General features: G+C 35.3%; 4 protein-coding genes across 4 annotated transcripts; all 4 read left to right on the forward strand.

Annotated features, from left to right (window-relative positions):
* Positions 1-1,626: 1,626 nt before the first annotated feature.
* On the forward strand, positions 1,627-4,792 carry LOC100405401 (olfactory receptor 5D13-like). Its single transcript, XM_009008193.3, is given in 3 exon segments — positions 1,627-1,655; positions 3,849-4,611; positions 4,613-4,792. Coding segments are annotated over 3 exon segments (972 nt in total).
* Positions 4,793-5,184: 392 nt separating this feature from the next.
* On the forward strand, positions 5,185-5,829 carry LOC100405765 (olfactory receptor 5D13-like). The gene has a single exon (XM_002755326.1). It carries the CDS (start codon positions 5,185-5,187, stop codon positions 5,827-5,829), a length of 645 nt encoding a protein of 214 aa, XP_002755372.1.
* A 5,612-nt stretch (positions 5,830-11,441) lies between these two features.
* OR5D14 (olfactory receptor family 5 subfamily D member 14) lies at positions 11,442-12,924 on the forward strand. The gene has a single exon (XM_002755327.6). It carries the CDS (start codon positions 11,619-11,621, stop codon positions 12,594-12,596), a length of 978 nt encoding a protein of 325 aa, XP_002755373.1. The 5' UTR covers positions 11,442-11,618; the 3' UTR covers positions 12,597-12,924.
* Positions 12,925-26,126: 13,202 nt separating this feature from the next.
* Positions 26,127-27,473, forward strand: OR5L1 (olfactory receptor, family 5, subfamily L, member 1). Its single transcript, XM_002755255.7, has one exon. It carries the CDS (start codon positions 26,225-26,227, stop codon positions 27,158-27,160), a length of 936 nt encoding a protein of 311 aa, XP_002755301.4. The 5' UTR covers positions 26,127-26,224; the 3' UTR covers positions 27,161-27,473.
* Positions 27,474-27,800: the final 327 nt, after the last annotated feature.

Raw genomic sequence — 27,800 nt, forward strand, 5'->3', positions numbered from 1 at the left:
TGACAAATAATAGGTGGACCAAGAAAAAAAGGAGCAGACTCAAATATAATCAGAAACAAGTGAGGAAACATCGCATCTAACCAACTGATGCCATAGAAATTAAGAAGAATCCAAATTGACTACTATGAACCATTGTATGCCAATGAATTGGAGGACTTATAAGAAATGAATAAATTTTTAGAAATATACAACCTATGATGACTGAATCATGAATAAATAGAAACTCTAAATAGACCAAAAACTATTATAAGACTGAATCAGCAATCAAAAACCCCCAACAAAGGAAATACAGAACAAGATGGTTTCATTTGTGAATTTTACAAAACATATAAAAAGCACAAACACAAATCTTTCTAAAAACGTGCCAAAAATTAAAGAAATGAGAACACTTTGAGACTCATTTTATGGAAGTGGCATCATGTTGATAACAAAGACAATGAAGACACTCCAAGAAAAGGAAACCACAGGCAAATATCCTCAAGAACAGATTCCTGTTGCTTTTCTACTTGTAGTTCCTTAGTTGTGTTGTGTCTGAGACTGATAATCAGCTCTTCTGCCCTTGATTTCCCCATGTGGTCTAGGAGATCCTCTGCAATGAAATGAGCTTTTTTTCTGAAGACACATTAAAGGGGCGTTGCATGATTCCCGCTTCCTCACATGCAAAATACAACTGTAACCTTGGACACACCATGATAATGGTGAAACACAAGAGAACAGGAACATGTTAGCTGCATTACTACATGCAGCAGAGATGCCCAATGTGTAGGAATACATTTTGACGTTGCATTAGAGAAAAATAAGCTTTATTTTTTAAAAGCATGCTATATAGAGTACCAGAATTAATGAATACATCATCCTTCCCCAAAAGTGGCATTTTTCATAAACTGGTTTACTTTTAGAAACATAACTCAGTTTTTTTTCAGATTCAATAGTCAACATAAACATCTGAATATAGCCATATTTTAAAAAGGCCAACACAAATTGTTTTCTATTAAAAAAGAAACAATGATGTGACTACCAAATGAAGTTTATTTTGCCACAAAGAATAAATAAATGATGTAGCATTATTTAGGCAGCTTTGTATTTGGACATGTAATAATATAAATATACCTTCATAAAAAAGAAAACAAATTTAATGTGAGGTAATAATAGCTATCTCTGGACTATTGTTTTATAGCTGATTTTTTTCTGTTCACATTCCTGTATTTTACACCTATGTAAAGTCAAGGTATATTCAGTATTAAGATTAATTAAGTGAAGTTGATATGTCAAGGGCATTAGAAAGACTCTAATACAAACAAGATACCACTTGGGATAGTGTTATATTTAATTGTTCCAACTGTAGCCTCCAAGGCAATGCTTCAGTGATATTCTACAGTGTCAAAAGTCCCCAGGGTCCTTGGGGCATATATTTGTGACACAGTTTGGTGCTAGGACTTAGTTTCTAGATATGACCTTATTTCTGCTATCGCTGAGTTTTCTTAAGAGGTTGGGGAAAAAAGTAACATTTAATTCTTCAGTGAACTATTCTGTTGACACTTCTGTTTTTTTCATATTTGTTTCTATTAAGTACTACGGAGGAGCATTATTGAAGTTCATTAATTTCAGCCAAAGATCCTTCAGTAGATGAATCATTCAAATGCCTCTGTATTTAGGTGAGTTGATTTAGTGTTTTAAAATTTTATCGTAGAAGGAAAACACTGAGTTCTGGTAATCTTAGTATGAGACAAACACAAGTGTAGGCTGAGGTGCCTCCAGATACACTTAGTTCAAGGCATGGAGGGCCTATGTTATTATATCCAGATTCCTTCTCTCTTTCAAATAGTATCAATTCTGGTTTTTGTTTCTCTCATTAGGTTCCCACCATGTGCCCCTCAATAAAATCAATACTTTGGCAAATAAAAAAGAATAAAACAAAATTGGCATTATCTTTAAATTTCCTATGCTTTCTGAGGAGATAAGTGAGACTAATAGCCAAATATGATAAATGGTAGGATATGATTTATGGTAATTGTGAGTTATAAACACTAATGTTTGCAGTGTATGCAGAGAAGAAACAATGTGTAATCTTTATAACAGTAGATGGTAAAATAAAGCATTATGCTAGTGAGAATAGATAGAAAGCAGACTTTAGGTAAATGGGCATGTGTTCCATAACAGCTTGATACATCTACCATGACTTTGAGAAGAATGTGTTAGTAGTAATGAGATTGAATATCTAGTTCTAAGCAGTTTTTGAAATTTCAGGATCCACAATGTAGTTTTCATGCATTCAGCAAAAAACAGCATTTGAAATTATTAAAGTTGACACTCAGGTGAAAGTAATTACAGAAAATTATGCTTGCAATGCTGCAAAAATATTTCAAATTAAGCACAACTGAAAAAATACAGCCAGAATCCAGTTTCATAGTGTTAAGATTTTATGAATAATTGTTTCAGGGAAATTGCTGAGTCATTGGTCCCTTTGGAAGGTAGCTTTCGAACATGAGTTCGCATGAGAACTAGAGAAAGCTATTGTGTAATGGAAAAACATAAAGGAGAATGGGGAAAATATAGTTCTGTGATTTAGACGAAAGCCACAAATGAAATTCTAGTACTTCCATTATGTGGGTTCAGGAAAATGATTCTCTGTATTCAAAACATGAATTTTGAATTTTTGTATTAAAAAATGTGTCCACATGTTCATAGGTGTCCTACATAGGCCTCATTTCAATAATTCTTTAAGTTTTTTTGAAACCTCACTGATTAGCTATAATTCTAATAAATTCTAATAAATATAAAACTTTATATCTAATATGCTTCATATGATGTCTAATAATCATTATATCCATTAGCAATCTTTCTGCTTCCATACTACTGATTTAAATTTCCAATCATGAATATATTATTACATTTTACCATTGAGGAAATGCCTAGTGGCATCAAGGCATATTCAGAGAATATTATGGTGTCCCATTTGAGATGGGTCTCCCTGACACTTATTCTTGGCAAAGCTTTAAACTTAAATCTAAATCAGAATGTATTTTTCCTAAAAACTAAAATTTATTTGCCGTATTCAGTACTTTCACATTTATTATTGTCTGTCCCCTACCTAGCTTTTGGGATTTGCCACATTGGAAAATGAAGAACTTCTCATTTAATATTGCTTCACTTACTTTATCACTACAGAAACATACATCACATATTTTGTTGCAATAACCTCCTCGTAAGTGATATAATGAACCATGAAGAATAACATTAAACATTTTTCAAGTTTACTTCAACATGCATGAGAAAGATTAGCATATTGGTGCAACGCAGCTTCAGAATGTGTTGAGAGTATCGGATTACAAGAAATCAGAAGGGCATTAAAAATAAAACCACCAATAAAATATTAAATTTACCATTTTCCAGGAATATTAACATTTTACTGTTTGTTAAGAGTTGCAAGTTAACTGTCTCATAGCTTTACAAATCAGGCAGGAATGAAACTGTAGAAACGCATATAAATATTCTCGCTTATCTCAGATTCATGCAAAGTAAGAGTGGCTCTTCTCATGAAGCCTGATATCTATGATGATAGTGGATCTTATTGTCTGAAATGTAGGAAGGTATAACTTGTTTTGTTGTTATTTCTGTCTTAATTTTGTTTTTTATTATTCCATTCACAGAATAATCCTAGTCAACTTGTATTTTTTATATAAGTACTCTACCTTTTGAAATAATGTAACAGCAGAAACCTAGAATTTTCAGCAACACTCTTAATAAAGACCCACTTAGTCTCTCAATATTTCTTCCTTTCTGATTCCTGTTGCACTTATTGGTTCCTATTTCTCTGGTTCAACTTTACTTTTTTTTTTTTTTTATAGGATACAAAAAAATCAGACTGCTGGAGTCACCTTCATCCTCTTGGGCTTCTCAGAATATCCAGACCTTCAGGTGCCCCTGTTCCTGGTCTTCCTGACCATCTACACAGTCACTGTGCTGGGGAACCTGGGCATGATCTTGGTCATCAGGATCAACCCCAAACTCCACACCCTCATGTACTTTTTCCTCAGCCACTTGTCCTTTGTTGATTTCTGTTATTCCACCACCATTACACCCAAACTGCTGGAGAACTTGGTTGTGGAAGACAGAAGCATCTCCTTCACAGGATGCATCATGCAATTCTTCTTTGCCTGCATATTTGTGGTGACAGAAACATTTATGCTGGCAGTGATGGCCTATGACAGATTTGTGGCGGTGTGTAACCCTCTACTTTACACAGTTGCAATGTCCCAGAGGCTTTGCTCCTTGTTGGTGGCTGCATCATACTCCTGGGGGATAGTCTGTTCTCTGACACTTACCTACTTTCTCCTGGAATTATCCTTCAGAGGAAATAATATCATTAATAACTTTTTCTGTGAGCATGCTGCCATTGTTGCTGTTTCTTATTCTGACTCCTACGCGAGCCAGAAAATAGTTTTAGTTTCTGCCACATTCAATGAAATAAGCAGCCTGATGATCATTCTCACCTCCTATGCTTTCATTTTTATCACTGTCATGAAGATGCCTTCCACTGGGGGGCGCCAGAAGGCGTTCTCCACGTGTGCCTCCCACCTGACCGCCATTACCATTTTCCATGGGACCATCTTTTTTTCTCTATTGTGTTCCTAACTCCAAAAGTTCATGGCTCATGGTCAAGGTGGCCTCTGTCTTCTACACAGTGGTCATCCCCATGCTGAATCCCTTAATCTATAGCCTCAGGAACAAAGATGTCAAAGAGACAGTTAGGAAGTTAGTCATTACCAAATTATTATGTTATAGAATGTAAAATAACTTTAAAGTCTTAAATATTGTAAGGATGAAATCTCAGACCATTTAAACTAAATTGTTGATTCAGAATATTGTTATACAAAAGTTTCTGTGTTAGTATACGTTTACATATGTATGCTCAGCTCAACTTTCAGTTCAATTTAAATCTTGAAATATGTTAGATTTTGATATGATCTGAAGAATAACAGTTTACAATGGGGAAGTTTACCTAATAACATAAAACTACTATGATAAGAGCTGTTCAGTATAAAACACTAACTATCCAATAAATAATTACAATTAATTCTACATGGGCAATTTTGACATTGGAAGATATGCACGCAAACAAAAATAAATAAGAATCATATCTGTCTTATGAAGTTCAGAAGCTGGTATAGTTAAATTATCATCATGCAATTCTTCTTGGCTTGTATATGTGCAGTGGCAGAAACATTCATGCTGGCAGTGATGGCGTGTGATCAGTATGTGGTGGTGTGCAACCCTCTGCTCTTCACCGTTGTCATGTCCCAGAAGCTCTGTGTATCACTAGTGGCAGGGCCCTATACATGGGATATAATCTCTTCCCTGACACTTACCTATTTCCTCTTGTCATTATCCTTTTGTGGGTCTAACATCATCAAAAATTTTGTCTGTGAGCACTCCGTCATCGTCTCTGTCTCCTGCTCTGACGCCTCCATCAGTCAAGTGCTTTGTTTTGTCATTGCAATATTCAATGAGGTGAGCAGCTTGGGAGTCATCCTCACTACCTATATTTTCATCTTTATTGCTGTTATAAAGATGCCTTCTGCTGTTGGGCGCCAAAAAGCTTTCTCTACCTGTGCTTCCCACCTGACTGCCATCACCATTTTCCACGGAACTGTCCTGTTCCTTTATTGTGAACCCAACTCTAAAAACTTTTGGCTCGTAGTCAAAGTAGGTTCTGTGCTGTATACAGTCATCATCCCCATGTTGAACCCTTTAATCTATAGCCTCAGGAACAAAGGCCTGAAAGAGAGTGTTAGAAACTTAATGAATCACTCAACACAATTTTGTTAAAGACTTACGTTCCAAAAATAAATTCCATGTATATATTGAAGCTTGTTCAATGCTTTCAGTAAAGAAAAATTCAAATTATTTAATAGATTCACCCATCAGATTTTAAAATCTATTTTAAGAAGCCAGTTATTTGATCATTTGATTTTTATTCACGCCTGTTTTTTTAGCAAAAATATAACAAGTTGTATGGGTTGAAAGTTGTCTTCCAAGCTATTTAAGTTCACCCAGAACCTCAGAAGTAATATTGTTTGGAAATAGGATCTTTGTCAATATAATAAGCTTAAGTGGATTAAAGTGGGACCTAAATCCAAGAACATCTAATGAAGATGTTCTTTTAAGAGACAATGAAGGACAACAGGAAGACACACAGGGAGGAAGGTCATGTGAAAATGGAGGGAGATGGTGCTTTTCTGCTACAAGCCAGGGAGCAAGGGAGGATTCTCCTCCACTGCATTCGGAGGCAGTATAGTCCTGCTAGCACCTTGATTCAGACTTCTGTCTAGAGAACTCTAAGAAAGTAATTTTACTTGTTTTAAACTCCCAGTTATTGGTAATTTTTTGTGGCAGCCTTAAGGAATTTATATAAGTAAATATCAGATCATAAAACCTAAATCTCTTGTTTTATGTTTTGCCATGGTATGTAGTTTTTTTAAAAAACATTCTTCAATTCTAGTTTAGCAATGAGAATGTCAGGGTTACAGAGGAAATCTTAAAAGCTGAATAGGAGTGTGCGTTTTTAAGAATAAGTAATGACAAACTGGGACATGGTCTCTAAGATCCTACGAAATTCTTTGTTCGTTTCTCCCGAACCTCCTCCTGTGCTTTCACAGGCAGTGATGAGAAACATAACTCTGAATATCAAGTAAAAATCTTGATTTTATGTGAAGTTCCTGAAAGATTACCAAGAAGATGAAAATTTTTAAAAATGTTAATCTCACAATTCTCACAAATTTGTGCGTTAAACTTGATTCTATAAATTCTATTTACTGAGTTATGATAAATTTTAGAAATAAGTATATAATCTATATTTTGCTTTTTAAGACAAAATATTATCTCTGTTTATCTCTTGCTAATCATGGTTTGTGTTATACAAGTTTCCCCAGGATATGGACTGTGTGAGCCTGGTATTATTGCTTCATATCACCTTAGTGATTAAATAGCAGTTGTTAACCCAGAGTTACTGTGTTCACATCAAACCGCTTTCAACTTCATCTTATACGATAAAGTATACCACCAAATGTAAAATAAACCTTTTTATTCTTAATTTTTCTTAGCTGTGCACCATGAATCACAGATAACTTTACCATAATTCTAAGCAATTACTCATTTATTGTATAACACAGTTTCCAGATAAAGAGATCCAAAGTTTGTTCACTGTGGGGAATAAAATGAAAATTTTCAGTTTTAATTTCACCTTGGATTGTGTGGTTTTCTTGGTGTGTGTCTACAATTTTGTGCTATTAAAGGATGCAAAACATTACCCTCTCTCTTTCAACACATATATGACAAATTAAGCATTATCAGTAATTATCCTTCATAATAAATGTTTATTACATACTTACTGCTATATTGTCTTGTATATGGAGAAAGGATAAATTGTCTTTGATCTTTAGTTTATGAACAGAAAAAAGAAGAAGGCAATAAAGAACAATACAAAAAACTGAGTAAAATTAAATGTTTATATATGTATTTTTAATTCATTATGATAGCTTTCTAGATCACTAGACTTTCCATTATATCAAGGGTAATCAAAGTTAGTGATTTTCAAACCTTCACACACATGCAAATCACCTGAGAGGGTTGTTTATAAATGTCCATTCTGGTGCAGATTCTGGATTTCTAGCAAACTTTCAAGTGATGCAGGTATTACTGGTCCTTGGATCCTCTCTGAATATCAAGGCTCTAAGGAAACATTTTATATATATGTATGTACATATATATGGACACTTTTTCTTTATATATATCCTATATACATGGACATATATATTTATATATAAATATAAAAATAATTTATATATATTTATATATATAAATATAAAAATAATTTATATATATTTATATATATAAATATAAAAATAATTTATATATATAAATATAAAAATAATTTATATATATAAATATAAAAATAATTTATATATATTTATATATATAAATATAAAAATAATTTATATATATTTATATATATAAATATAAAAATAATTTATATATATAAATATAAAAATAATTTATATATATTTATATATATAAATATAAAAATAATTTATATATAAATATAAAAATAATTTATATATATAAATATTAAATAATTTATATATATAAATATATATATATGTTTTCTTAGATCTTCGATATTCAGAGAGGATCCAAGGGCCAGTAACATCAGCATACATATATATATATATATATGCCTTGTTAATCCCCATGCTGAACTCACAGACTTGTAGCATGAGGTACAAAAATGTGAATGAATCGCTGCAGATGTTAATATACTTCAAAATATTTTAGCATTAAAAGAAATTTTAATAAGAATATTTCTATGAAAGTGTATATGTTTCTATTCATATAGCACCTTCTCACAGAATCCTTCCTTGACAACCTAATATAATGTGACAGTTACCCCTGTCCTCTTAACCTAATTAATGTTCTTTCATAGCTGCAGGTGATATTTTAAATTCATGGAATAATTTGTTATTTCTTTCTCTCAGTAAAGATAAGCTCCAAGATGGCTAAAGGTTCTGTTTTTATTTTTTCTTGTATTTCCAATGCTTAGAAAAGTACATTAAAAATTCAGCCTTCAATGAATACATACTGGATGAGGTATAGATGGAAAGAAAGAAAAATTTCAGACTAAGTTGATAATATTTAGCTCCCATTTCATATTTTAAAAGCCAAAGAACAGGTGTAATATAATCAAAGATGACCATCCTTCTTTATATCAATGCTTGTGCTGCTAATTATTGTATTGTATTGTACTAACATTTCTTTTTCTGATTTTAAGTATTCAGTTAAAGCTGGACACTCCATAATTTTTTGACTGTTTTATATTTGTCAGCACTACAAAAACAGTACTTCCATTATTAACAATATGTCTCATCATTAGGTTTGGGATTAGTTTTTAAAAACTGTTAAGTTCAATTTGGAAACCTTTCCCTTCAAATTTAATTTAGATTTCAGAAAACTTGAAACGTTTCTTCGATATTGTAATTAGCAGTTCGGAAAATTTTGGTTTATTTGGATAACCTAATCTCAGAAATCCAAACATTAGCGTTATGGATATAATTATTAACAATATCTCTGGATTAGACAGATTCTCGTTCATCGTGATGGAAAAAAGTTTAGTGCAGCTTGGATTAAGTTTAAGTTTCAGAATACTGGTGGATAATTTTGTATACATCAGCAAAATTGTTTTTGGACATGGATCTATTAATAATTTTTGTTTATTGGAAATATTAAAATAATACAATGCTACCAGCATTTCTAAAGTATAATGCCTCAATTTTTTTAGGGTTCAGTAATAATTTTGCAAAATTCACAAGCAAAGGGATCAAAGATATGTAAAAACTTTGCAAAACATTAGTGGAAATATCTCTCTAAGCAATGTATTCTTGCCTTCCATATTAATGATTCCATAAAGAATTCTTATAAGAATTGGCTTCTCTTAAGGCTATAAAGAAAAATATTTTTAGGATATCAGAGTAGGCTAACATTTTGAATATGTAGAAAGCAAAACAAATGGCACTACATTAAAATTAAAATGTATGCCATTAGCACATGGAAAGGAGAAATCTGAGCATGAGAAAAATTTTGGAATACATTGAACTGACAAAATATTAATATCCATAATATAAAGATAACTATAAAAATTAATTAGAAAAATAAAGTAAATAAAATCGTGCTAAAATTTGAAAAAGAGAAAACTATTTTCAGTTTATTCTTATATATTATACAATAATGTTTTCTGTGTAACCTATGACATGAAACATTGTGCCAAATAACTGGTCTGAAGAAGCTCAAGCACATTCACATCAGAAGAGATGTTCAACAATGTTCAGTTTCATATTGCTTATAATAACCAAAAGATGGAAACAGCCTAAATAGACATAAAATAAGCGAGTAAGATGAGTTACCGCCAAGCAGTCTAACTCCACGAGTAGAGAAAGCAACTCTTAATGGTTCCATTGCACAAGATTCCGCTATGCACAGAATGACTTACTGCTTTTCTTTAAAATCCATGTAATTCATTACAAAGGCCTACCCAAAGTCCTGAACAGCTCTACCTGATAAATATGCTTCAAGGATAATAATACTGCTGCGCCATACGGGACAAATAGCACATCACTTTGCTTGCTTAATGAGTTTGTTACAAGTTTTCTCTTGTGGGATCCACTCCAAATGGATAAACATTTGGGTCATTTTGTAAGCAAGTTGGAGTAACTTGGCCAAAATCCAAGAGGCACACTAAATTTTGGAATACATGAGGCAGTACTTAAAGTGTTATTCTAATTTTAATTATATGTAAGCAAAGCCTGATAGTTAATTTCATGCTGCATTTTTTTGTGTGTGCGTAATTTCAAAAAAATTCCAGTCACTAAATATGACATCAGAGACTTGGCATTTGCCTTAATTGCCTGTTTTGATGCTTGGGAAGAGTAAGTTGTTAGTGATTCTCCAGAGTTTGAGTCCCTGGGCAATAAAGTTAAATGTAAGAGTCTTGGTGCCTCAGGTATACTCAGGCTGCAGAGACAGGAGGGTGGCAGCCTGATTCTTTGTATGTAGTAGGTAAGTTTATCTGGGTTTTCTATGAAACTGAAAGTAGTGTCTTTCTTATATGGTAACTGGGGCCTTTGATTTTTTAAATGTTAAATCACTGTGTTATTCAATTCTGATCCCAATATCATTAAAAAATGAGGTCAACATTAATGAGAATATTTGTTCTCATATCCATTGACAATTATCTCATGATGAATAGTATAAACTTGCTACTAAGAAATGGATATTTATCCATATTTCCTTTATATTCATATTAAATTAGTATGCAAACTTTTATGCAATTGAGAACCAGTCAGGGTTGAGACAACCTTCACCGGATAAATCTTGAGACTCTTGCAAGATACTTATGCAATACCTGAGCTAACCCTTAAGTCATAAACCCCAATAAAATGCCCACTCCACTAAGAGGTCAAAAGTAGGCCATGTGCTTCTAAACTCCTCAGCAACTAAGATACTCAAGGAGAGAATATAAGTTGGTAAAAAGTGGAATTAGTGTGCTCTTTTTCTTGATTTCTTCAACATTTTCATTTATCCTTAGAACAGAGACATATTCTAAATATTTTAATCAATTTGTCTATATAAACAAACAGCATCAATATATGTTGTTGTTTGAATTAAACATTTTACATTTTCACAGAATCTTTATTAGTTTATATATATAATATATATGTATAATAATTTCCTATAAGTTATGCCCATGTCATATGTCTTGTTACTAGCTATTGTATGAATGGATATACTACTGTATACATATACACATATGCACACATATGTGTGTTTGTGTATACATATATACATATGAAAACAGAAAGTGTAATAAAAATTCAAAGAGACTTCAAAGACTCAGCTTGGTTTGGTATAGACGTAGCAGCTACCTGCATGAGGCATGTTCTTCTTGGATAAAACTCGAACCAATAACTGCTACTTCTCATTTTTTCTTTCAGTCATAGAAAGTCATGACATAATTATGACCCCATATTTTGCTTTGGCAGGAACAATTCCTCCCATTGAAAGGAATTATGGTGATGATTTTAAGAAATCTGAGCGTGGAGCCCACCTTTGCCCTCTTAGGTTTCACAGATTACCCAGAGCTTCAGATTCCTCTCTTCCTTGTGTTTCTGCTCATGTATATGATCACCATAGTAGGAAACCTTGGGATGATAGTAATTATCAAGATTAACCCAAAATTTCATACTCCTATGTACTTTTTCCTGAGTCACCTCTCTTTTGTTGATTTTTGTTACTCTTCCATTGTCACTCCCAAGCTGCTTGAGAACTTGGTAATGGCAGATAAAAGCATTCTCTACTTTAGCTGCATGATGCAATACTTCCTGTCCTGCACTGCTGTGGTGACAGAGTCTTTCTTGCTGGCAGTGATGGCCTATGACCGCTTTGTGGCCATCTGCAATCCTCTGCTTTATACAGTGGCCATGTCACAGAGACTCTGTGCCCTGCTGGTGGCTGGGTCATATCTCTGGGGCATGTTTGGCCCCTTTGTACTCCTCTGTTATGCTCTCCGGCTAAACTTTTCTGGACCTAATGTGATCAACCATTTTTTTTGTGAGTATACCGCTCTCATCGCTGTCTCTAGCTCTGATACACTCATCCCTCACCTGCTGCTTTTTGGCTTTGCCACCTTCAATGAGGTGAGTACACTACTGATCATCCTCACTTCCTATGTTTTTATTTTTGTGACGGTACTAAAAATACATTCTGCCAGTGGGCGGCACAAAGCATTTTCCACCTGTGCCTCCCACCTGACTGCTATCAGCATCTTCCACGGGACTATCCTTTCCCTTTACTGTGTACCCGACTCCAAAAACTCTCGGCAAACAGTCAAAGTGGCCTCTGTATTTTACACAGTTGTCAACCCCATGCTAAACCCTCTGATCTACAGCCTAAGAAACAAAGACGTGAAGGATGCTTTCCGGAAATTAACACACACAAAAGTTCCATTTCACCGAACCAATCTCAAAAGTTGTTTTCAATCCAAATGAAAAACCCAAACAGAGACTAAAATGTTTCTAAAATCTAGAGCATATATTTGTATGAGGTTTTCATGAAATTGTGACATGTGAATTGATAAATTCAAATCCTTTGAAGAAGCCAAGGAGTTTTAATTCTAGGATAAATTTTGCATAATTTTGATGCACAAAGCATTGTTTTCTTCAAGTTTTCTAAAAACAAATCCTCAAACATACTACAAAGCATAATAGCTTATTCCACATGGAGAATAAAGTTACTGGAAGAATGGCAATAATTCTCCAGAAAAAAGATGTTTTTTCATTTGTTAATGTGTCTGGCAATAAATGCCTTGCCTTTGAAGTGATTTGTGTTGTGTGTCACTGAAGCACTGTGTCCTTTTTAGGAGATACTGTGGATATAACGTGTGATTTATCAGGGGAATACTTCTTTTCTGACAGCTCCATTCCTTGGGTTCTGTGAATTCTTTGACTAAGACGCCTTGCTCTTACAACAGCTCGCTTATGTTGAGAAGTAAACAGGACAAGCACAATTGTATCTGTTCCATAGATGATCCATCAAAACTTAAGGAAACTAGCCTAGAATGGCCGAAGTGGCTAATTTAAGACAGGAACTTAACTCTGTTGGCTCCAAATCTGGGATTCTCAAGTACTTCTGAGGCTATTTGTAGGAGAGGTAACAGAAACTATTTGTGTCCTTTGGAAAGAACAATGGATGGTGTAATTTCAATATGTGTAGATTGAACTTGAATACTCTTACTCAAAATGTAGCATTCCCAGTATTATCGGGTCCAGAAATATCTACAAGTTTTGTCTAGTCCAGTTTATACAAAATGAATGAAAATAAACATTGAATCTGGGAACACTGAGAAACCATATTTCAAAAATTTTTTTCTAACTTTTATATGAATGACCAAATAAACACAAATATTTGGTAACAAATACTATAAAAATTCAAGCAACATTCCCCAAATTTTCTCTAAAAAGAAACCTTTTCCCTGTGAACAAAACTAGGGCTTCTTGGAGAAATGGCTAATTTGAAGTCTAGGGTAGAAAATAGGCAAGATGAGCTTTGGGTAGTTTAATGCTCCAGAAAGCTAGAATGCTATCAGCAGCTAATCAGATTGTCTCAAAGAGGCATAAGAAGAAATTTGAAATGGCTGACGCTGGGTTTGTAGTCAGAAAAAATTTTTTAAACATAAAAATGAATATTGATTACAATTGATTTAAAGTCCTCATATATGTTTAAAGCTAGATACTAAAAAAGAAAAAATGAATAAACCATTGTTTATTCATGGTTTATTCAATGGTTATTAAGGTACTAATTCATTACTCTAAAAACAGATAACTAAATTATGTGTGTGTGTATGTGTGTGTGTGTATATATATATATATATATATTCTCTTTTCTCCTATGTGAATTGCATTTCAGCATCACCTACCAATTAATGAGGTGACGTTCAGAAGAAATAAAAACATAAGGGTATAAGGATGAAATAGACAATCACAATTGTAGAACTCCACATTTTAAAAAATGAATAAAGGTAATGATTTCAACAGACAAGAAATTATTAGGCAAAATGTTTGTGGGTAATTTTACAATGAACTAATTAAGTTGACACAACCTGAATCCAGAGATCAGAATGATCATCACTAAAAGTTGGACAAACAGTTATCACCAACCAGTTAAGTGCTTCTCAACTGACTGCAACGAACAGTAGTCAGAACCTTCTATGAAAAATTTTTGCTTTGTTGAAAGAAACTAAAAGAATGAACCTAAGCTAATAAATATCATTCATGTCAACATTAGTTTAAAACAATTGATACAGATAGAAATAAAATGACACAAAATGAAGGATCAGGCAAAATACAGAGTGCTGCATTATCATTATTTTCCCCCCACAAAAAATTACCTAACATGCACATATGCGGGTACACATGTACAAACACACAGGCACAGACACAGACAGGCTCTCACACAAAGAATGGTTACCTAATAAACTGGCTATAACACCCATATCTGTTTGACTTTTGATCCAAACTAACTTGGAAAAATATGCTGTTGAGACAACTGGAGTAATTTAAATATGGATTGGGTATTTAATGACATTAAGAATACAACGATGATTTTATTAGCTGCAGTTTTGGCATGTGTAAAACACTCCAATCAAGGAATAAAAAACTACCTACCAGGTATTAGGTTTACTAACTGGGTGATAAAATAATCTGTGCACCAAATTCCTGTGATACCAATTTGCCTTTAAAACAAACTTGCACATGTACCCCTGAATGTAAAATAAAAGTTAAAAAATTAAAACACTCTAATCAGAAGTTGACTGTTTAGCCTCTTGGCCTCCACTGTACTGCAGAATCACCATGCTCTGAAGGCACTGATGGTTCACCAGAGAGGAAACTGTAAGGTCACTGGAGAAAAATGCTGCTTCCAGGTGTTCAAGCCAGAGGTCCAGAGATCCAGCAGATTTTCTGCTTGGTTAGGGACAGAGCTGGGAATCAAAAGGGATGTAAGTGGGTGGACAGGGAGGACTTATAGTGGAAGCAGATTTCAACTTTGCTCTAGGTCTGCTGTTTGTTCTTTTATTTTGTTAAGAGAAGTTTTTTTAGACTAGTCATATACTTTTCTGAGCTCCTCATTCTATCTGATCTTCCCATAAATACCAATAGGCCAATTGTTTAAAATGAGAGTTCTCTACATTTTTTTAAAATATAGAAGTCTCTAATTCAGAATGTCTGCCTTTTTTCCATTGATAATTAGGATCTTCACTGGTGTGTATAGTCCAACAGTGACTCAATCCAACAAGCTTTTTTATGGAGAGACCCGGAGGTAACTGTCTGGGATTAGAATAAACCTTTACTAGGGTTACAGGGGTGTTCCTGGAGCGAGTGCAGCCAGCGCAGCCTCCATGATCCAAAAATTCACTCTCATGTCTCTCCTCTCTCACTGAATGTGAGACATCTTCCATCTTTGACCTGATAACCTGTGACACTGGGCAGACAACCCTGGGATGGGAGTTTCCAAGCACAAATCCAAGGAACAAGGTTGAGTTTAAAAAACCGTGAGAGCTTGGAATGTTTGGACAAAGAAAATGCTGCTTAAAATCATGTGCCTCCATTCCTCAGTCTTTTCAGACTGACCTATATCTGTGTGTGCTACCTTATGGTTCCTCTCCTTATGACAAATGACACAAAAAGACAAAGACAAAAGAAAACAGACTATTTCTGAGATCAAAAGTATCAAATAGAAATGAAGAATATTCATAAGAACACCAAAAGTCACTTTTTATGGAAGAGTTAGTTCACAAATGTTTTCTCCTGCCGATTCCAATTTAGAGCGAGAAAAAGACAGGGTCTTATCACTCTTCTCAACCAGCCCCTACAGCAGAGATCCACCGAGATGACAGAAAAAAAAGCCGCCCTCTGTAGGCCTTTCCTTAGCGGTCCCAGATCTCAGCTGCAGCTGTTCACGAATAGCAATGTTCCAGCCAGTAAAGGATGGCCCCATGTTGGAGCCAATTTCTGTAGGGGATCCAGAGATCACCCTGCACTCCTCTTAGCTTTTAGTGGGTTCTTCTTCAATACCATGCACTCTGACAATATTTAAACATATGAAGTCACTCAATCAGTATCTGATAACAATTATCTTAAAATTACATATATTCTCAGAAGTATAGAAATATATAGGTGTTATCAGAGGGCTGGGGACTTTTAAATATAAATTGTTTTATATGGAGTGTTGCTAATGCTCTTATAAGTTTTTTTCTGCAGGTTTTGTAGTATATTAGAATTACATCAGAGATGGTAATTAACTTTAATCGTCTTTTTTGTGACCTCAGAAGACTGAGGCAATAGGTAGTCTCTAGGGTTCATGTCTCCTAGGTTGTAACTGCAGATGTAAGAATAGATGTATCACTCACAGCCTGGAAACTTCCGACCTTTGCCATCAGCAGGTTTGTTTTGAGATTCTGAAGATCGATTGATATGCATTTTAATCTATATAACAACTTCAGAGGAGGAAAATGCACCCCGAGGACTCAACAGGTCTTGAAAAATATGTGCGAATGTGGAAAGAGCAGAAGGTGCTCTCTTTCTGCAAAACATTGTATTAGAAGGCCTACTCCAGAACAATCTCCCCATGAAAAACTGGTACCTGGGATGGGGAAATAGAACTTTGAGAATATTAGGAATGTGTATCGCCTTGCTTCTGCTAAGTTTTGAAGGAAAAGTCAAGGCAGAATAGACAAGTATTTATGTAAATGGAAATAAATAGAGATGAAATAGACTCTCTAGTGAAAAAAACAAGGGAAGGGACCAGCTTTAATTAGGATTGTATAACAGGAAATGCATGTCACCCCGAAGATCAAAAATTACACATTTGAAGAGGGGTTGGAAACTACATAAAAGAAGATTTCATCTGCCATATTTCCTGGAATCAAATACTGAAACTTTTAATAGCTATTTAATAGTTGCATTTGGTACACAAAGCTCATTGTGTAAAATGTAACATTATTTTAAAATAAAATTTTAGATGCTTTGGAGAAGTGAAATGCCATATTGGGAAATGTGCTAAATAGAATATCTGGGTTTCTGATAGACTGTCTTTTGAGATTGTCTTTGATACTCAAATTCGTGAGTATAGGAAGAGAGGACCATTGAGTGTCTTGGTCTTAGACGTAACCTGACATCTTCCTTGATGGTCTAAAACTTTCTTGGGTGTTGTGAATAGAGATAGTGTTTATTACGATAGGGAAAGCGATTACAGAAATGATAGGATCTGAGAGGTGTTGGACACTATAACTAGAGTAATTTGGCTGGGCCCGGTGACTCACACTTGTAATCCCAGCACTTTGGTAGGCTGAGAGGGAGGAATATCTGAGGTCAGGAGTTTGAGACCAGCCCTGCCATTATGGTGAAAACACTTCTTTACCAAAAATACAAAAAAAATTAGCCAGGCGTAGTGGCAGGCACCTATAATTCCAGATATTCAGGAGGCTGAGGCAAGAGAATCACTTGAATCCAGGAGGTGGAGATTGCAGTGAGCCGACATCACACCATCATTGCACTCCAGCTTGGGCGACAGAGCAACACTCTGTCTCAAAAAAAAGGTACATTCCTTTCCTATTAATGTTTCATGAAATGTCTTGACACTGCAGCACTACCTCAAGCTTTTAGTCCTTCTCTTTCATAGGTAGTAGAAGGACACAATTAAAATCCAATGTGTCTTGAAGGGAGAGAAGATAGAGATGGCGATAGAGAGAGACAGAGAGGACCCTGAAGAAAAGGGAAGTTTGCAAGTCAGAGTCTTACTATAGTTATTATTGGGTGAGAAGATTTTCCTAAATCCCATTCTCATGTGTTTCATCTTGATGCTGCTTTCTAGTATATCTTTATGGCAATTAACTATTGTTGGGCTATTTCTCATACACAGAGTCTCTTGTTGGCTTATTAATGGAAATATAGTTATTAATGAAGGGCATATGTTAGTATCTATACTTAGATCATGGGGCAGATTTGGGGTCAGGTAAAGGGATACATGGCTAGGATTCTGAGGATCAGAGCTCTAGTCATGGATGGGTAGATTGATCTTTATATATTTATCAATGGAAAAGTCAAAATTTCCGTTTTTTTTCTACTTTGTCACTTCCAGAATAAAGAATAAACTAGATTATCTGTACAATCTGTTCTAATTTATTTCTCAGGCAAAGAAGAAGGATTGGTAATTAGCACACCCTGAGTTAAAGAGCATACTCTCTAAAAATTAATTAAGATGCATTTCAAAGTTATTGTTATGGAGTTAGACAAATTGTAAAGCACTATATGGAATTAACAATAAAGGCACAAATGTTAAGTGTTAGGGCTATTGATAGTTAACATCACACTATGAACATATGATGCAAAAACTAATTTATTTTGAAAATTCTGATTTATATTACTGATTACAGGATTTACATAATAAATCATATTATGCCAAGAATATAGTTTATGAATTTTCAATAGTCAAGGAAAGTTGAAGGTATTATGTAATTTTTTACATAAAATAATTATAAGTACTTAACCTCATTTATATTTATAAATACTAAAAATACAGTTCATAACTGAATATATTACTCAATAATTATATTTTTCTCAAGAAAATTTAAAAAGATTACAATGTTTTAAAAATTTAGGGGTGGATCCAGCAAACATGGCACGTGTATACCTATGTAACAAACCTGCATGATCTGCACATGTACCCCAGAACTTAAAGCATATAGTAAAAAGATTTAAAAAATTAGATATTTAGTAAATCTTGAAGAATAAACACATATATTCTGGAAGAGATGTTTTCCTTCATGCTTCTCAAGAAGGTTACCAGAATTTAAGAAGGGTTTGCACATAGTGTAGACTTCCCCAAGTTTAATTATGTAATAATTGACATACTCACAGTTCATAACTGAATATATTACTCAATAATTATATTTTTCTCAAGAAAATTTAAAAAGATTACAATGTTTTAAAAATTTAGGGGTGGATCCAGCAAACATGGCACGTGTATACCTATGTAACAAACCTGCATGATCTGCACATGTACCCCAGAACTTAAAGCATATAGTAAAAAGATTTAAAAAATTAGATATTTAGTAAATCTTGAAGAATAAACACATATATTCTGGAAGAGATGTTTTCCTTCATGCTTCTCAAGAAGGTTACCAGAATTTAAGAAGGGTTTGCACATAGTGTAGACTTCCCCAAGTTTAATTATGTAATAATTGACTATCTTATGTTATTCCACATTGAAGAAACTTATTTAAAATAATAATAAAATTTGTTTTAAATTTAAAATTGTTGACTGTAATAAAACTTGGTAATTCTACATTTCATTCTTATGGCATTATCTCATGTTGTTTAAGTATGCGTCATCAAAAGCTTAATGCTTCTCATTTATATGACAATTTATGGATAGTGACCACGACATTAATTTCAACTATTTTAAGTTTAAATCAACATTTAAAGACACCTCCTATTGCTCTAAGCATAAGGCAAATAGATAAGTTAAACAGCTTTCTTGTGAGTGGGTTGTTTATATGATATAAGGCAGTACTGCCAATGATTTTTTTTATAGATCCATTTTCAGCTTTTCTATCATGACTCCTTCTCAAGAAAGGTGCATTTTGTGATAATAGTTTAGTAGTATACTAAGAGCAAAATGAATAAGTATTTAACAAAAGTTTTCATTCCACCATATATCTGAGTGTATATAGTATACTATACATGTGTATTAGTTCATTTTTATGCTGCTAATAAAGATGTACCAGAGACTGGGCAATTCAAAAACAAAAGGGGTTTAATGGACTTACTGTTCAACATGGTGGGGAGGCCTCACAATCATGTTGCAAGGCAAGGAGAAGCAAGAAGCAAGTCACACCTTACATAGATGGAGGCAGGCAGAAAGAGAGCTTGTGCAGGGGAAATTCCCCTTCTAGAACCATCAAATCTCAAGAAACTTATTCACCATCACCAGAACAGCATGGAAAAGACCAGCCCTTGTGATTCAATTATCACCCACCTGGTCCCTCCCACAACACGTGTGAATACAAGATGAAATTTGGGTGGGGACACAGCCAAACCACATCATTTTGCCCCTAGCCCCTCCCAAATCTCATGCCCTCACATTTCAAAATCAATCATGCCTTCCCAACAGTCCCCCAAAGTCTTAACTCAATTCAGCATTCACTCAAAAGTCCACAGTCCAAAGTCTCATCCAAGAAAAAGCAAATCCCTTCAGCCTATGAGTCTGTAAAATCAAAAGCAAGTTAATTACTTCCTAGATACAATGGTGGAATAGGCATTGTGTAAAGACAGCCATTCCCAATGGGATAAATTGGGCAAAATAAAGGGGCATTAGGCCCTAGAAACATCCAAAGTCCAGCAAGGCAGTCAAATCTTAAAGCTCCAAAATCATCTCCTTTGACTCCATGTCTCACATCCAGGTCATGCTGATGCAAGAGGTACTTTCCCATGGTCTTGAGCAGCTCCATCCCTGTGGCTTTGCAGGGTATAGTGCCCCTCCTGGCTACCTACATGGGCTGGTGCTGAGTGTCTATGGCTTTTCCAGGAACATAGTACAAATTGTTGGTGGATCTACCATTCTGGGGTCTGGGAGACAATTGCCCTTTTCTTACAGCTCCACTAGGCAGTGCCCCCGTAGGCACACTGTATAAAGGCTCTGACCCCACATTTTCCTTCCCCACTGCCCTAGCAGTGGTTCTCCATGAGGGCACCACCCCTACAGCAAACTTCTCTCTGGGCATCTAGGCATTTCCATATATCCTCTGAAATTGAAGTGGAGATTCCCAAATATCAATTCTTGACTTCTGTGCCCCTGCAGGCTCAACATAATATGGATGCTGCCAAAGCTTGGGGCTTCCACCCTGTGAAGCTACAGGCCAAGCTGTACCTTGGCGCCTTTTAGTCATGGCTGGTGAAACTGGCACTCAGGGCATGAAGTCCCTAGACTGCACACAGCAGAGGGAATCTGGGCCTGGCCCATGAAGCTATTTTTCCCTCCTAAACCTCTGAGCCTGTGATGGGAGGGGCTACCACAAAGGTCTTTGACATGCCCTAGAGACATTTCCCCAATTATCTTGGTGATGGCATTCAGCTCCTTGTTACTTATGCGAATTTCTGCAGTTGGCTTGAATTTCTCCTTAGAAAATGGGATTTTCTTTTCTATTCCATTGTCAGAGTGCAGATTTTCCATACTTTAATGCTCTGTTTCCCTTTTGAAAATGAAAGTCTTTAACAGCACCCAAGTCACCTCTTGAATGATTTGCTGCTTCGAAATTTCTTCTTCCCAATACACTAAATCATCTCTCTCAAGTTCAAAGTTCCACAAATCTCTAGGGCAGGGGCAAAATGCCACCAGTATCTTTGCTAAAATGTAACAAAAGTCACCTTTGCTCCAGTTCCTGACACATTTTTCATCTCCATCTGAGACCACCTCAGCCTGGATTTCATTGTCCATATCATTATCAGTATTTTGGAGAAATCCATTTAATAAGTCTCTAGGGAGCTCCAAACTTTCCCACATTTTCCTGTCTAAACTGAGCCCTCCAAACTGTTCCAACATCTGCCTGTTACCTAGTTCAAAAGTTGCTTCCACATTTTGGGTATCTTTTCAGCAGTGCCACACTCTACTGGTACCAATTTACTGTATTGGTTCATTTTCACACTGCCAATCAAGACATAGCTGAGACTAGACAATTTACAAAAGAAAGAGGTTTAATGAACTTATAGTTAGTCCACATGGCTGGCAAAGCCTCACAGTCATAGTGGAAGGCAAAGAGGAGCAAGTCACATCTTGCGTGGGTGGCAGCAGGCAAATAGAGAGCTTGTGCAAGGAAACTCGCCCTTATAGAACCATCAGATCTCATGAGACTTATTTGCTACTGTGAAAACAGAACCAGAAAGAACTGCTATCATGATTTAATTACCTCCCACTGGGTCCCTCCCACAACACTTGGGAATTCAAGATGAGGTTTGGGTGGGGACATAGCCAAACCACATCAATATGCATATATTATGCATATACTCATATTCAATAGCCAATGGTTTTTTTTTTGTTTTTTTTTAATGAGACAGGATCTCTCTTGCCACCCAGGCTGGAGCACAGTGGTACAAATACAGCACACTGAAGCCTGGAACTCCTGGACTCAAGCTATCTCTCATCTCATCTTCCAAGTAGCAGGAACTACAGGTTCATGCCGCCAGGCCTGTTTAATTTTTGTGTTTTTTGGTAGAGACAGGGTTTCACCATGTTTCCCTGGCTGTTCTCAAACTCCAGAGGTCAACAAGCAATCTGCTCACCTTGGCCTCCCAATGTTCTGGGATTACAGTTGCTAGTCATCGTGCCTGGCCAAGGTTATACCGGCTAGAACACATGCCAACTGCCTTTCTTTTCTATGAAAAGAAATTTTAAAACACCATAGAGAAATAAATCATATTATGGGTTTGAAGTGTTTTGATTAAAGACAACTTCAGGCCTCAGGGATAGCAGCATTTCAGGTTTAGGCTTTTCATTTTTGCTTCTGTTTTTCTCATCAGAGTGAGCCACATGGTAAGTAAGATGAGACTTGATTAGAGAAAGTCCTTGCTTTTCAAGAGTGAGAGAAAAGCAGTTGTGAGAATATTAGGTACAAAAGGAGACCCAGATAGCTTCCTCCACTTCAGAGAATTCACAGATCAATTTTGGAAAGCACATATATATCGTAACTCATTACATCCATGGAATGATTGAAATGTTTGGTTTCTCTAGGAGCACACAGACTGTGATTTGAACACGGTTCGATCAGGTTGACATTGTTGTATTAGTCAAGAAGGAAGCAGAGCTCGGGGAGATCCTTGAGATATTCCCATTTAATGACCACCAGCATTGAATAGGGCGTCTCCCACACTAGTACTATCCTGGAGCTCTGCTCTTCCTTACAGATGCACAGATGGCACAAGCAAAAAGCCGCATTTGGCCTGTCTCTACCAGGGATTCTGTATGTGAGTGTGGGCAAGTTACACCTGCTCTGTCTCCATAACCTTATTTTGTTAATGGGAAATGACAATAGTACTGATGTTAACCATTTTTCTGAGAAAACATGTGTTCACAGTTCTATTTAGAATAGTACCTGGCACGGGAAGTACTCAGTAAATGTAACCCATTATTATTCTTAGTAAAAGAGATTCATTATTCCCACCCCTTTCTGGTATTTGGAGAATCTCTGGTGGGGTTTCAGACTCTGTGCCCTGTAGGAAGGAGTTTTTGAGTATAACAAGACAAAGTTTATAAGACCTATTCATGTATTTCATAATGGCAATGTGATTACTGGCTCACAGAGACAATGCTTGGATGTGGTATACAATGTTCTGCAATTCATCATGAACTCTGAATATAATTGTATTAGATTACAATAATATGTACCAAATTGGATTTTTTCTCACCCCATTTATATGCCATAGTGCTCAATAATTGTTGGAGTCCCAGGATATCGTGGTTTCCTTGATATCTTGTTTATATCCCACAGAGATCATTGATTATTTTGGGAAAATTATGAATCATGGGCCCCAGGGACACACACACACACACACACACACACACACACACACACACAAAATATAAAACATAGCATTTTACACCATAGTGTCTTCAGAAATAGGAGAAGTAATGTCTATCTGATAGGTTAGCTGGTTGAATTACAGTTTGTATTTTTGAGAATGAACACAGTGACATTTTCCGGGAGCTAGAAGCCTGACTTTTGTTCCTCATGGAGGTAACTTATTATAATCATACATTGCCAAATGAGGAATTCTAAAGAAAGAAAATAGTATTAGATAATTTTTAAAATCTGTGTTTTAATTTTTTCTTAATCAGAAAATATTTTTTAAAATGCTATGCTTGGAGCACTCCTTAATGAAAATATTCTTCTCATTGTGTATTAAGGCACAATTTGGTGGGAAGTGAAACCTGTTTAATATCTTAAGTACTAAGTATCTTAAAACAACTATTAGTGTGAGATGAAAAGCAGTGTGAACAAATTGGGATGAACGCTTGTTTTCTCTAGCCCTTTCTCTTTCCCCTCTATCACGCTAACTCTGTCCGTGGAACCTAATGAAGACAGTATGGAGATTATCTCCAAAGTCGCCTTTATGCTGAGGGTGACAGCAAGAGGTAACAGGAATAGGACTGTTCATAGAGGGACAGGGACATGAGAACCACCTCTGAAGCAGAAAGAAGAGGAATTACTTTGGCTTATTGAAAAGCATGTTGAAATGCCTCTCTATGACAGGTTTCTCAATGAAGGCAGCATTGAAATGTTGGTCCAGACAACGTTTTGTTGTGTGTGCTGCAGGCAGGGACCCCCATGTGCTTTGTAGAGGGCATCGCAGAGTTCAGCAGCATCCCCACTGTATGTCAGTAGCACTGCCTTTCTCCTGTAATGACCAAAAATGTCTGCAGACATTGACAAATATGTCATTGGAATCAAAGTCACTCTTGACAAACAATCACTGCTCTATGTGCAATTAACAGCTTGATTGTTTTCTTTAGATTTTAAAATAGGAAAGGGCTTTCAAAGTATGTACTAGTTTGAACTCAGGGAAAGATCTGTAACTCACTTCTGGTCATTTTAAGAGAGAAAATATCATCAGGACAGTTATTTAAATTTTCGGTCTGTCATTTAGTGATATGCATGCTGTCTATCTTTGAAATCACTTGAAGAATGGGAAAAATAGCTGGTTGGGTTGGTCTCTAGTCCAGAATTTTTTCTTTCTGAAGTGCTTGATTGGTGCCTCTACAATGATGTATGAATCTATCAAGGGTAAGGAAGTGAAAGAATGAGAGGATTTTCACTCTCACTTTACACTTGCTGTGTGTCAAAGGTCTGAAAAGTGTGTGTGCCTAATTTAAAAAATTTCACCCTCTTTCTCCATTTCACTCCATAATAATGATGCTTTGGGAGAAGTAAGACAAGTTAATAGATTTTCTTAAATAAATATTTATGTTATTGGATGTTGTAAGGATTAAATATACGATTCAACTTGCTTGTGTATATGGAACAGATGTATATATTTAATTTATACATTATTATAATATATGCAATTTTTTTCTCTGCATTCTGACTGTTTTTAAACTATTTTATCCCTTTTCACAGTCATGTACCGACATCATTGAAATGACTAAATTATCATTTCAATAAAATGATTAAATTATTCTTTATATAACTGCATGCTTTTTTATTATATATACCACAATTGTGATAATCTTTCTCTTATTTGATATTCTATTTCTAAGTTTTAGTATTACAAATAATACTGCAATGTGGTAGTGGGAATTTTTCTTAATAATTTCCTGTGCACATTTCTGATCAGGTCTTCAAACAGATTGAAGGAAGTAAATTTATTTAACACACAAATTTTTTAAGACCGAAGAGTCATAGTTACAGTAAGTTGTCCTCAAGAGTACCAATTCCCCGAACTATGGCTGACATTGAAGAGTGTAATTAACCAAATCACGATGCTAATTTTATAGAGAAAATACTAATACAGATTACAAAGTGAGTTTCTTCATCTAAAATACATTAATCAAGTATGAACACTTGACTGTAAATACCTTAAATAAGTGTATTTCTTACCACTGCAGTGAAAAATTCAGAGAGGTATTATATATTCTAAACGTTATTTTCTAGGATTCCAATATTTGGAGTTGGCTAAGAAAATAGGATTTGAATTTGAAAGAGTAAGGCGACTAATTAAATAACTTGACCTCATTCCTAACTATTCTGTGCAAAGCTCTCAATTGTGAAAGACTAATTAAAAGAACTATACAAGTTAATATAAATGCTAATATATTTGTTTGATCTTTGAAATAAACTGTCCATTTTATGCACTTGTATTATATAATGACAGAACTTTTTAAAATTTCACAAAAGTTTTTCTGATAAAAATGTTTTTCTGATAAAAAAACTTCTTTGCTGATAAAATTAACTATTCTACTTTTTCTGATACCTTTTTACAGGATAGAGCCAAAACTAAATTTTAGGCTATATAATAGAGAATAATTTTTAAGTTTGTTTTTTTCCTCCACTCTCATATAAATTGGAGACATGGGAAAAGAAAACTGCACCACCGTGGCTGAGTTCATTCTCCTTGGACTATCAGACACCCTGGAGTTGAGAGTCTGTCTCTTCCTGCTGTTTCTTCTCATCTATGGAGTCACGGTGTTTGCCAATCTGGGCATGATTGCACTGATTCAGGTCAGCTCTCGGCTCCACACCCCCATGTACTTTTTCCTCAGCCACTTGTCCTTTGTGGATTTCTGCTACTCCTCAGTAATTGTGCCGAAGATGTTGGCTACTATCTTTAACAAGGATAAAGCAATCTCCTTCCTGGGGTGCACGGTGCAATTCTACTTGTTTTGTACTTGTGTGGTCACTGAAGTCTTCCTTCTGGCCGTGATGGCCTATGACCGCTTTGTGGCCATCTGTAATCCCCTTCTGTACCTGGTCACCATGTCTCAGAAGCTGCGTGTAGAGCTGGTATCTTTCTGCTACTTCTGTGGGATGGTGTGTTCTCTGATTCACTTGTGCTTAGCTCTTAGGATCCCCTTCTATAGATCCAATGTGGTTAACCACTTCTTCTGTGACCTACCTCCTCTCTTAAGTCTTGCTTGCTCTGATATTACTATAAATGAGGCGCTCCTATTCCTGATGGCCACTTTCAATGAGAGTGTTACCATCATGATTATCCTCACCTCCTACCTGCTAATTCTCACCACCATCCTGAAGATGCGCTCTGCAGAGGGCAGGCGCAAAGCCTTCTCCACCTGTGCCTCCCACCTCACAGCCATCACTGTCTTCCATGGAACACTCCTTTCAGTTTATTGCAGGCCCGGCTCAGGCAACAGTGGAGATGCTGACAAAGTGGCCACCGTATTCTACACGGTCGTGATTCCCATGCTGAACCCCCTGATCTACAGCCTGAGGAATACAGATGTGAAAGAAGCTCTCAGGAGAGTGATTGGCTCCAAAATTCACTCCTAGGGAAGACGTTATTAGCAGATTCAGGATTCCCAGTTAGTGGCAGGTGGGGGGTTCGCAGGAGCGGTGCAGTGTTGGAGTGAAGAGAAGAAGGAACTCAGTAGTTATGAGCAAGCCTTTTTTGATTCACTTCGTGCTTCTTAAATTTTAAGGAGTAGGATTGAACACATTTCAAAATTTGCCACCAACTTTTAAAAAATAAATATGAAATGTTTTAAATGAATATGAGAAACAGTATTGTTAAGACAGAAATGTTTAGTTTTCTCTAAAATCATTATAAGTCTTCTAATGAAGAACTTACTAGGGTTACACTTTATTTCAGTATACATTATGGAAACTATGATTCTTTTCAAAATAAAATTTTCTTTATTCTATATTGATGATTATACCATCATTGAAATTTGTAGAATTACATGTATATGAAATATGTAGATAATATATATGTATTCCACATATATATATTCCATATATATATAGTGTATATATTTATAATTTTTGACTTTTTTGGTTTATTTTGTTTTACTCTTCATTATTTTGTTGCTGTTGTTTTGGTTTTCAGTATTGTTGGAACTTTGGATACTATGTTATCTGATAGATGAAGAAAATATTACTTTCATAGGACGCTAGGAAAATTTAATTAAAG

This window comes from Callithrix jacchus, chromosome 10 (genome assembly GCF_049354715.1).
Source record: "Callithrix jacchus isolate 240 chromosome 10, calJac240_pri, whole genome shotgun sequence".
NCBI lineage: Eukaryota > Metazoa > Chordata > Mammalia > Primates > Cebidae > Callithrix > Callithrix jacchus.

Bases quoted from the DNA above. Each gene is read 5' to 3' on its own strand.
- OR5D14 (XM_002755327.6), top strand. From the start codon at position 11,619: ATGGTGATGATTTTAAGAAATCTGAGCGTGGAGCCCACCTTTGCCCTC.
- LOC100405765 (XM_002755326.1), top strand. From the start codon at position 5,185: ATGCAATTCTTCTTGGCTTGTATATGTGCAGTGGCAGAAACATTCATG.
- OR5L1 (XM_002755255.7), top strand. From the start codon at position 26,225: ATGGGAAAAGAAAACTGCACCACCGTGGCTGAGTTCATTCTCCTTGGA.